At 38.5% G+C, this 12,270-nt stretch overlaps 1 protein-coding gene across 6 annotated transcripts in view; it reads left to right on the forward strand.

Annotated features, from left to right (window-relative positions):
• Positions 1-11,152, forward strand: part of AGTPBP1 (ATP/GTP binding carboxypeptidase 1) — a 186,626-nt gene extending 175,474 nt beyond the window's left edge. For 5 of the 6 annotated variants that reach the window (XM_060101661.1, XM_060101663.1, XM_060101662.1 and 2 more), the window contains one exon: positions 10,425-11,152. In XM_060101661.1, the coding sequence (XP_059957644.1) occupies positions 10,425-10,602 (178 nt within the window). In that variant the 3' untranslated portion in view covers positions 10,603-11,152. Of the gene's footprint in view, positions 1-1,906; positions 2,278-10,424 lie in introns of those variants that run through there. The other variant, XM_060101664.1, reaches the window with a different exon arrangement.
• The last annotated feature ends 1,118 nt before the right edge of the window (positions 11,153-12,270 follow it).

Raw genomic sequence — 12,270 nt, forward strand, 5'->3', positions numbered from 1 at the left:
AAACTCAATATAAATGTGAATTTTTATCTCTTGAGACAATATAGGATCCTTCGTATGTTAACTCCATTTAACCCCCTCTCAATATATGTACTGCTGTTGTCAGATAGAGTATACTATGAGCATTGTACACTTCGTAGCCGTTATTACTGTTTTATGCAGTCATTGGATCTCACCACACATTTACTGCCTCACCACTCCCTGCCCCTTTTCTCATTTCTTTCTTCGTATCAGCTTTTGTCTGGGGTCATTTTTCTTCTACTCAAAGAATACCCTTAAGTCTTCACCTTCATTTTTGAGGGGTGTTATTTTGGAAAGAGAAACGTTTTTCAGCATGTTGAGGGATCATTCTATTGTCTTCAGTTTTCCACCACTGAGTTGTCAAGTCAGCCATTAGTCTGATTGTTGCCCCTTTGAACGTGATCTATCTTTTAAGGTTAAGTTGCTTTTATGAATTTCTCTTAGTCTTTAGTTATTTAAGGGTTTAAATTAGATGTGATTTTATTTATTTTGCTTGAGATTCACAAGGTTTCTTAAATTTGTGGCTTGATGTCTTCTATCAGTTTGGGGAAATTCTTAGCCACTTTCTCTTCAAACATTGATTCTGCTCTATTATCTCCCGCTTTCTGGGACTCCATTTACTTTTTTTTAAGTTAACTTATTTTATTTTTGGCTGCGCTGGGTCTTTGTTGCTGTGCGTGGGCTTTTCTCTAGTTGCGGTGAGCGGGAGCTTCTCTTCATTGTGCTGCGTGGGCTTCTCATTGCAGTGGCTTCTCTTGTTGCAGAGCATGGGCTCTAGGCTCGCAGGCTCAGTAATTGTGGTGCATGGGCTTAGTTACTCCATGGCATGTGGGATCTTCCTGGACCAGGGCTCGAACCCATGTCCCCTGAATTGGCAGGTGGATTCTTAACCACTGTGCCCCCAGGAAAGCCCCTCCATTTACTTTTAAGTTTGACCTTTTTACTATATCCTCTGTGTCTTTTACTTCTCATGAATAAGTTTCTATTCCTTTGTCCATCTGCTTTTTTCTGGATGTTTTTTCTAACCAACCTTTAATTCACCCATGCTTCCTTTAGCTGGGTCTAATCTGATGTGAAATTTATCTTTTTAGTTCTTAAATGTAGTTAATTAAGGGGGGATTAGGGGGAAAAAAACCCAAAAAAACTCGGGAGGATGATTTTTTTAAATTGAGAAATATTGCCCAGGCGCATAAGCCAGCATTCTAGGAGCCTAGTAGGACTTATTTTGAGCAGACTTTCACTTACTCTCCTCACCTTTACCCCATATCTGCCTTTTGCCCTAAGTGAGTAGCCTCTCTGATAAAAAGTCTTTAGAAAGTCGACTTTCCATCTCTTTGAACTAGGGCATGGCCCAAGCAAGGGGATCTAAAGATCTAATTGCTCTTTATAATACCTTTTAACCAGTTCTGTTTTCAGTTCCCCCATATAACCATTATCTTCAATTCCTGAACTGTTCTAGGGCTTTGTAATACAAATCGGCATTTTTTCCTTGGCTTCCCCTACTGTAGCTGCTCAGCAAATTGGAGAAAGTTGGAACTCAAGCCTACTAATTTCATCCATCTTCCTCCATCCTCCAACATTTTGTTGATATCTCTTCTTTGCTATTATTTCCCCTCCAGTTTTCTTTTTGTATGGGTTTATCCTTTTTAAAAAAGTTATTTTTTTCCCCATCATCATAGTGGCTTTTGAGGTCCACTATGTTTACCATAAGTTATAGAACTTGCTTCTCAGTGAAACCTGTGGTTGAAAATTAATTATGTTTTATATTCTTAGGGCATTTGTTTGAAATTGCCACATGCAAATCATTTTAATTTTACCCAATTGTATTTGTTGTGTAATAAAAATTCCATTTCATACAACACTTAAGTCTGCATTATGTCTTTCCTAGGGGGTGTGTTTCTTTTAGGTCAAAGCTGGGAATGTTGGAAGAACTCATTTAAAAACTTAAAGCTTGTTAGGCTACACCCTACAGTCCTGCACGCCTTGTAATTGCCCAGCCTTAAAACCGAAGAGCGAACCCAGAGACATCCTTGGTTTATTGGATAGTGACTCTTACATGTCTGATGCAAGGTCCTGCAAAGAGACAGCAGGCAGGACATGGCTGCAGTCTTCGTACCGGTGGTGGGGGTGGGTGTTACCAGTTACACAGAGAATTGGCATCAGGTTGGCTCACCAGTTACCAGAGAAACCAGCAGAAGAGCATTTCCCTCACAGTCCCTTTGATAAACTAGCAGGTGGAGCCATTCTGATCTGAAGAGTAGAAGATCACTAAGCTGGGGTAGGGGTGGGAGGATGGGGCGTGGGGCAAGTTACTTATTAGGCTCTATGATTAAAAGGGAAGGTCAGTCATGCCAGTAGGGTGTGGGTGAGGCAGGCACTCCTTGAGTGGGGGATGTACAGGGAGCAAGAGAACAGCCATCTTGAGTGGCCTGACCATACACAGCTATATAGTGTTTTTGAACTTAGCAAAAGTGTTTTTATTTTACCTGTTACCTGAACTAAGCAGTATTCTAGTGACCCTCATTTAAAGGATTTGAGAACTGATAAAGCATTTAACAATACTTCTCATTAGGAAATTGTGATGGTGACTAAATTTCAGGATAATAGCCATATGGTTTTAAGTTTAAGTATGTTTGAAACATTATGGGAAAGTGAAGCTGAAAAATACCAAACTCTGTACAGTGTTTTATTGTAATAAAAAATATAGCCGTATTTAAATGAAGCCTACTTATTATCTTGTAATCAAACTGTATTTGGACCTGTTTTTTTAATTGAGGTGAAATTCACACAGCATGAAATTTACCATTTTTAAAGTGAACAATTTAATAGTATTTAGTTTGTTTACAATATTTTGCAACCATCAGTCACCTCTGTCTAGTACCAAAACTTTTTTTAATCACCCACGAAGGAGACCCTCATATTCATTAAGCAGCATTTTCAGCCCCTGAACCACTAATCTGTTTTCTGCTTCTATGAATTAACCTATTCTAGATGTTTCAAATAAATGGAATCATACAATATGTGACCTTTTGTGTCTGGCTTCTTTCAGTTACCTTTGTTTTTGAGATTCATCCATGTATCACTACTTAATTCCTTTTTGTGCATATACAAAGACATAAAAAAGTTGATGAAAAAGTTTTCCTAATGCAACTAATAAAATAAATAGGACTTAAGCTGAAGAAAGCCTTTAAAACATGCTTAACATTAGTTCTATTTTGTGTGAATGCTTCTTTAAAAATCTAATTTGGGGGCTTGCCTGGTGGCGCAGTGGTTGGGAGTCTGCCTGCCGATGGAGGGGACACGGGTTCGTGTCCCAGTCCGGGAGGATCACACGTGACACGGAGCAGCTGGGCCCGTGAGCCATGGCCGCTGAGCCTGCGCGTCCGGAGCCTGTGCTCCGCAATGGGAGAGGCCACAACAGTGACAGGCCTGTGTACCGCAAAAAAAAAAAAAAAAAAATCTAATTTGATGTGTTTTGATAAATGTAGAGTACATTTCTACTAAGGTACAAGAAATGAGTACAGGTCTATGGACCAGTTAACTTCATAATGTTCTTGGTTGAAGACTCTACCCTGTCCCTAGAAGTATAAGAGAGGATAGCTGGAAGTTATTGGTAAAGTAATACAAAGATATTGATTGATGTACACTATTAACATTAGAATGTAATAGTAACCTCCATATTATCCACACTTTCTTTATGTGAAGCTAGTGTTTATTTGTAAGTATATAAGAACTTTTTCTTCCGAGAAAATTAAGTTAATATTGTTAAAGAAAAAACATTATTCATGATACTTGTTAAAGAACAGCAAGGCAGACTTAATTCAGGAGGACTGCTACGGTGGGGTTTTGCAGTAGGGGTGAGTTGAGTTCAACTCTGAATACAATATGGAAGAGTGGAGATTTATAGCTGAGATATAGAGTGGGGATTTGTGGATGGAAAATTGCTAAGAGGAAACATCAGGGGTAAGGGAGATTCTGGCTAAACGGACATGACAGAATTTTTGCTGAAAGCAGGCCAGGGTGATCAGATACTGAGAGTAAGGGATTAACAGACTCAGCAAGATTCTTGCTAAACCTGGAGTAAGCAGGCAGAGCCACTGAACTAAGGACAGAGACCCAAGTCAGGGCCAAGTCAGAAAGAGGACTCAGAGGACCCTGCCTCAAGTTTGGTCAAGGAGAGTCTCTGTCAGTATAGATGATTTGTGGCCAAATGTTCACAGCAATATCTAGTATAGTAAAGCTTACTAGTATTAATGTGCATCATTTTTAATATACCATTTATCATTTAATCAAGCTAATCTTGAAAATGGATCTTCCTTTTTAGTGACTGTGATGCACATATTTGAGTCTGGTTTGCATATGAGAGTCATTTATTACTACCACGTAGAAAATTCTTATAGCTATAATTGCTATTGGAATATTTTCTAGGCAGATAAATCATGCCATGTAATTGAAGAGAATGTTACAACTTCCAAGTCCCCTGGAAATCATAGTTGCTTATAGCTAAAAGTGAACCATTTGTGCATTTGTACTAAGTCAGTGAAATGCTGTTGTACCCACAACTACAGAGGAAATTGAAATCCTCTAGAAAAATAACTGGGACTTAAGTGAGCACTTAGGACCACAGACCAGATTTGACTATAATGAAAGCTTTGAGGCTTATCATAAGAGGAGGCAATGATCATCCTTATTATTGAGATTCAGGTAGGTGTCAAGTTAGTCATTGTTAGTCTCTAAGACTTGCCTGGACAAGACATTTGATGACCAGATATATTTATAGATATTTATGTGTTAAATTCTTGGTAGCCTCTTTGAAGAATGAAGTTATTCTTCTCACATAGGTGTCTGTTTGAGACTTCAAAATAAGAATATAATATATCAGAATAAGAAGAGCACATATTCATTCAAAGAGGATTCATTCTCTCCTCCGGCAGGCCGTAGAATAGGGCAGATCGCCCCAAATGAGTGAGGAACTGAGCTGACTTGAGATGGCTTTGCAAAACTTATGGAGCTTGTGTAATTCTCGGTTCACCCCTCCCCCCTTTCTAAGTTGTAGCCCTCCAGAGGTCACAATTGAAGGTCCAGTGTTTCTCCTTTCCTTAGCACCACAAGACTGCCAAAAATTCTGTTATTTTTTGTTTTATTTGTTTTGCTGCTTTCTGCTTTGCTTTTCCGCTTCTTGCATTGTGTGTTTTAAGAATTTGTCAAATACCTCTGGGTCAGAACTGTTGGGGTCACATCTCTGTAACTCCTTTCCTTCAGGAAACTTCACAGCTCTGAACTCCAATTTTTGCCTTCATTCTTTTGAAATTGCTGAAAGCTCTGATGACTACCCTGCCTCTTAGCCACTGCCCTTGCCTGCCCTTGGTTTCCTCTGGACTTTGCCCCACGCATCTTTTCTCTTGGTTGATTTTTCTTTGTATCCTTTCACTGTAATAAGTCATAGCTTTGAATACAACTCCGTGCTGAATCCTGTAAATCTTCCTAGCAAATCACTAAACGTGGGGTGGTCTTGGGACCCCCAACATGCGTGCCTATTCCAAATTTCTGTTAAGTTGGATTGTTATCTCAGAGATTTTAATGTTTTACTGAGAATGACCAGAGACAGATGGAATTGTAACCCCTCTACATATGTGTGTAAATCGAGGCTCAGAGATGAATTTATCAAGGTCATCCATCTAGTAATTCCTGACAGAACCAGGAATTGCATCTGCATCTAACTCCAAAATTCCCCTGTACTTTCCTTATATCTTGCATCTTCCAAATGACTAAGCAAAATTACTGAAAGGGAATGGTTTCAGTTTTTGGAGCTGTCCTGTATTATTTGAGAATTAACCATTTAACGCTCTCATTGTGCACAAGGAGTGTTTTTAGATCAATAGCAAACTAAGTTGGAGTTTAGTGACTTACTGTTAACCAAAGGCAACTGTTACACTTTTTTCCAACAAAGTATCAGTAAATTAGCAACTGGCTTTCCTTTTTTTTTTCCAAATAGATATTCTGTTTTAAAACATTCTGTACACTCTGTGTGTGTGTGTGTTGCATGTGAATGTGTGTGCAAGTACTTATATATATGCCGTGGCACTAAGACTGACAGAAGTTGTTATTTGTGTTTTTTATGGATAATTTTGTTAACTTTGTGATATTTAGTAGAGGCTATAGGGTAGGAATCAAATTATATAAGTAAAATACTCTCCAATATTTGAGCAGATAGAGATTTTCTTTCACCTTAGACTTAACATTTCAACACAAGAAAGACACATTCAGCAAGTCACAAATTTCTGACCATGTGGGCAATGGAATATTTTTCTGTTTGTAAATAAGTTTCAGAAATTCTCCCCCAGGGTATCTTTATTTATTTATTTTTAAATTTTACTGTCTGAAAACAGGTAGGTTGGTCTCAGAATTGTAAAAGAGTGCAGGGTTAAGGGAGGATCCTGAGTTACAAAGGTAAGGCAGCGTTTTTAGTCTGCTGGGCTTGGGGCAGCCCATCACCTGGACTCTTCAGGAATTGAGAAAGATTGAGTTACTTTTTTCTTTAACAAGGTAGGTTTTATTAATGTCATAATAACATTTTATATTTGTGCAGCTTAGGAGTTTCAAATGCTTTCCCATTTACTATCTAATTTGAGCCAGACCACTTTGTGAGGTGGTGGCGCCGCTATACCCTTGAGAAAAACCAGTGCTTGGAGAAAGTAAGTGACTTGTTCAAGATCACACAGCTGGTTAACAGAGGAGTAGAAGCACAAACCCAGACTTGCCGACTCCATGTTTCCTTCGTGCTTGTACAGGTTAACAGAGCTGAGGGTCTACACCCTGGTGTCTTGGATGTCAGAACAGCTGTAATGGCAGCAGATGAGTGTACGTTTGAGGGAGACACTGAATTTTTTAGGTTTAATTTTGTGCAGTGCTTAATAGTTTAACATAAGGATAGCCAGAAAACTTTCTGAATCTGAATGAAGCAGAATTATAAACCTTTTCCACATCATAACGATACCATACAACAGAGAATTTCAATGATTTGTCCTGTGAGAATGCCCTTTGGGGGAAAGTTTTGATATTTTCCCTGAAGCAGCATGAGGAGGATTTGTTTTTGAATTAAAATGCTATTCTCTTTTAGAATGAAATGTTTCTAAAATCCAGAATAGAAGGATATTAAGGCAGGTATATATGGAACAGCTATTAGAATGAAACAAAAACAGGGCAAAAGGAATAAACATTTGTGAAGAAAATGAGGGGAACAAGGAAGAGGTGGTGGGAAAAGCAACGTAGTAGTGTTGGGAAATAATTAAATGTTGATTAGACGCCAAGAGGGGAAAGGTGAGGTGGGATGAATTGGGAGATTGGGATTAACACGTATACATTCATATGTATAAAATAGACAACTAGTGAGAACATGCTGTATAGCACAGGGAACTCCACTTCGCTGTACAGTAGAAACTAACACAACATTGTAAAACAACTATACCCCAATAAAAAAATTAGACTTTCTTTTTTTATGATTAAAATAATATTTGAATTCCTGTCTGCTGATATAAAGGGATTGTTTTATAACACTAGGGCAAATTACCTTAGTCTTTCTCTGAAGTGAAGGTTATTGTGAGATCATGTGTGTGCAGGAACTTCCTGAGTTGTAAGGCACTCAAAACATATGTTGGAATTATTAATAAAAGTAAAGCTGAGTTGTTAGGACTGATCTTGTGCCTTAAGTTTTTTCACTAAGGTAAAATCACTGGGATTGGGTGATATGAAAATGGATGATCATGTCAACCTTGCGGCTTATCATAGAGCTCAGCAAACATTTGTTCAAGGCTACAGTGTATCAGGTAGTCTGGGAGCCGACCGGCAGGAGGTGCCAAGAGACACCTATGCTTTAGTACTGAGAAGACAGGCCCTCAACAGATGGTTTCAAATGCATATGAGAAGCATCAGATAGAATGTGCAGGGTACAAAGGGTGTGTATAGAGAAAGGGCAGGGTGGGCTTTAAAAAAAGAACATCTAAAGTGCCAGTAAGAAGGCTGCTTTCAGTGAGTGATGGGGGTTGTATTCTTCCTTTTCTTTCCTCATCTCAGTATCCCCCTAGCTCCTTAAACCCAGATCTACTGACCCCTCCTGTCCCCTCTGCCCCGCTCCCCACCATAAGTTAGCACTGATGGCCCCGTTACCATTGCAGGATGTACCGAATATTTCAGCTGTGGTGTAGTCCTTAATGAAGCTGGGCTAGGAACATGATTTTGTTAGGATCCACAGAAACAGGAGTCAAATATCAGGGCCAGTGTGGGTTACAGCAGTGGGCTAAGAATATGAAACTAGTCCACTCCTGGCTCTTAGAATGGGTGATGCCAGAACGTGAATGGAGTTCATGTCACAGGTGGCATATGAATAAGCCAAAACCAAGAACTTACAGTCTTAAATTATTTTCTGTATCCAGAGCCCTGAACGTTCTTTATTGTGGGATTTCTTCTAAATTTCCAGTAGCTTGCCTTCCAGGTTGTGCTTCTCTGTCTGAAAGTCCTTGCCAGCATCTGATACCAGCTCCAAGTCTCCTTGTTTTCTGGAAGCTTCTGTGGCTTGATCCTGGGCATCTTTATTGTCCCTAAATTAACTTCTCTCCCTCAGTTTCCTTATTGACTTACAGTTTATAAGAATAGGCTTTTTCTTTAGACTCTTTCCCTTTGTTCAAATTGATTAATTTTTTAGTATTTAGCTTCCCTGGGACACCCTGAGAATTTGAAACACCAAGGTCAAGATGGAATGAATTAACAGCTTTTCAAAAGAAAGAAAGAGAATAATTGTCATTTTAAAGGCAAATAATCTTTTTTTATTTTTTTATTTTTTATTTTTTATTTTTTTGTGGTATGCGGGCCTCTCACTGCTGTGGCCTCTCCCGTTGCGGAGCACAGGCTCCAGATGCGCAGGCTCAGCGGCCACGGCTCACGGGCCCAGCCGCTCCGCGGCATGTGGGATCCTCCCAGACCGGGGCAAGAACCCGTGTCCCCTGCATTGGCAGGCGGACTCCCAACCACTGCGCCACCAGGGAAGCCCGGCAAATAATTTTTTAATCCAACTTTTTTTTTTCTAAAAACCTAACAGAGTGATGATATTTTAGTTGCATAATGGTGAAATTGTTCTTGTGAATGTTAGATGTATTGTAAAGTCTTACACAATCTTCCAAACCACTCAGTTGATTTATCAGGACTACTGTATCATGGTGCAAGCTCCCAGCGTTTAAGAGGAAGTTTACTATACAAGATCAAGGTGGTTTTGCAATGTGTTACTCTCTTTTCCTTAATTAGCGAGATTAAGACAATTCTAGGAAAAAAGATACTCTCACCAGAAGAGTTTTGCCTTCTTGTCTCAGAAAATTAGAACAATATAATCCATTAACTTGTCTTTCCTGTTTAAACTTACAGATATCTGAACTGAATTTAATATTCAGTTGCAGGAATTCTTTCATTTTAGGTGCCTAATAACATCTCTTTCTCTGCTCATTTGACAAGATTATTGTTCCCCTTTTATTGTCTGATTTTATAGCTTTTAATTGTATCAGCAATGGGAAGTAGGTGGGATATAAACAAACATATCTATATGAAGCTGAGATCGTTTTGGTCACAAAATGGGGACATTGAAATGTTTCTGTAGTGTGTCTTTGATATGGGTGTGTGTGTGTGTGTGTGTGTGTGTGTGTGTAAAATCTCCCAAATGGGGAGAAATCAGAATACTGTGATTTTTTTGAAGAGGAAAGAATATGTTACCCTTGTGGCAGGGTTGTCTTAATCCCAAACAACCTGCCTAATGAAATATTTAGAAGCACTTAGTGCTTTTAGCAAATATCTTCTTCTGTGTCCCAAGGGAAAGTAATTAATCTGGGTATGGAGTGTTCACTTGTTTTTCATTTTTATTCTTGATCAGTGGAAACTGTGAGGATGGGTATATGGGCCGTTTTTATGGCAAATAATTACTTTACAGACTTAGAATAAGTGGTTTCAGGGCATTACTGGAGGAACCAATTAGACACCACAGTTTCTTATAAAGCCTGTTGAAATTATCTGTTACTTGATTTATAGTGATTAAAATACACTTTTAGAGTCTACAAATTGATGGAATCCTTCAAAGAAGTAACCTAATGAGCGAGTCCATTGTTTTTTGTAGCTATCTAATTGTAGCATATACATTGACACTCTTGTCAGATAATTAGAAATCAGCATTTCACCCTTTATTATCAATGCAATAGATTTCCGCTATTATAAATTTCTTAATTTGTTCATTTGGGTAACATTTTAAAAATTAACCCAAATTACTTGTATTATATTGAAATCAAAGTTAATCCAGTATGGCCCAATAATCTTGTATTAGAGCCTTGAAAACTAACAAAATCTGTGTGTTCCATGTGCTTTGGCTACAGCCCCACCACTTATGTTTTGGATGAAGATGAACCTCGATTCCTTGAAGAAGTTGATTACAGTGCAGAAAGTAATGATGAGTTAGATATTGAATTGGCTGAAAATGCAGGAGACTATGAACCTTCTGCACAAGAAGACGTACTTTCTGATTCTGAATTATCAAGATCATACCTACCTTGAGCCCTTTGCCATCTCTTGTGAACTGCATAGAAGAAATGAAATATCTTGGTTTTCATTACACAGGAAGTTTGAGAGCAAGGAGTGTATAGAGAGGTGACTCAGAAAGACAGAAAGCAGCTTGGGCCTGTTTGGTTTCAAGACAATGAATATGTTATTAATTCATGATGAAATTGGCACTTGTTTTATTTTAGATATTCAATGCACTTTACATAGCATTGAAGTATCAAATATTGGGTTTACTTTTTCAAAACCTGAGTATCATTGCATGAATTTTTATCTCCTTATGGTTATATCCTGCATCAAATGGGTAATTTTGAAGTGTGTGAGAATATAAAATCTAAATTCTAGAGTTGTTGAGAATCCTGGGTTGTTGAAAACTAATATGTATGTACATGGATTCCTGTAGATGTGACTGTGTAAGGGTGGGTAGATATTGAAGACAAGACTGTTCTTCAAAATCATGTTAACTGTTGAGTTGTGACTGAAATACTCCAGAGTTTTCCTTGAAACCATTACATTCTACATTTACCAAGTTAAACAAATAAAAGCTCTATGAAATGTTGCATTCATTTTTTCATCCTTTTTAACCAGCTCAGATTATTTGGTCTATAGAATCTTTGGGGGAATATTATGATAATCTGACATCTGAAAACATTGATAAAAATTTGTAAAAAAAAAAAAAAAAAGCTTAATTTACTAGTGTTAAGGTTTTTTGTTTGTTTGTTTCTTTACTTTATTTTTGGCTGCATTGGGTCTTTGTTGCTGTGCGCGGGCTTTCTCTAGTTGCAGTGAGCCGGGACTACTCTTCATTGTGGTGTCTGGGCTTCTCATTGCAGTGGCTTCTCTTATTGCGGAGCACAGGCTCTAGGCATGCGGGCTTCAGTAGTTGCGGCGCTCAGGCTCTAGGGCATGCGGGCTTCAGTAGTTGTGGCTCACAGGCTTAGTTGCTCCAAGGCATGTGGGATCCTCCCGGACCAGGGTTCGAACCCATGTCCCCTGCATTAGGCAGGCAGATTGTTAACCACTGCACCACCAGGGAAGCCCTAGTGTTAAGTTTTTTATAGTGTAAGTATACCTATCTATCATAAAAAATATACTTGAACAGTTCCTTTCTGTAAAATTGTGTCTCATGGCTGCACCTAAAGTCTATCACTGCAGTCAGTTTGTTTAAAAATCCAGTGAGGCTATGAGCCAGTGTTAAATGTATATGAAGCTTATATAGCACCTCCTGAGCTGTGCTGTTATTAGATGTGCTAAAGTGAATTCAGGGCATGCTGACACTGGTAACCGAGTCCTAGAAGATGGCAGTGAATTTCAGCCTTTTCTTGTAGTGACATCTTCCCGAGTTTAAGCTGTCCTGCTGCAGGAATGTCTTTGTCCTCAAGTAAAATAAAACAAGTCCAGGGTCTTTGGATAAGTGCTTTAAGAACTAAGTTTCTGTTGTAACAGAACAAATCCAAAAAGATAACTTATGAACAGACTCTTGCCAGGACTTGGGTGCTTTGGTTTTGGAACATTATCTTCACTTATTCCAGAAGAGAATTTTTTAAAATCCTTTTTGAAAAAGCTGTAATTATGGAAAAGAAATTATAAAAGAGTATTTTTCAGAGTTTTGCATTTTCCAAATCAATGATTTTCATTGTTTTATTTGAGGCATTTCATCCACAG

Source organism: Mesoplodon densirostris, chromosome 6 (genome assembly GCF_025265405.1).
Source record: "Mesoplodon densirostris isolate mMesDen1 chromosome 6, mMesDen1 primary haplotype, whole genome shotgun sequence".
Taxonomy (NCBI): domain Eukaryota; kingdom Metazoa; phylum Chordata; class Mammalia; order Artiodactyla; family Ziphiidae; genus Mesoplodon; species Mesoplodon densirostris.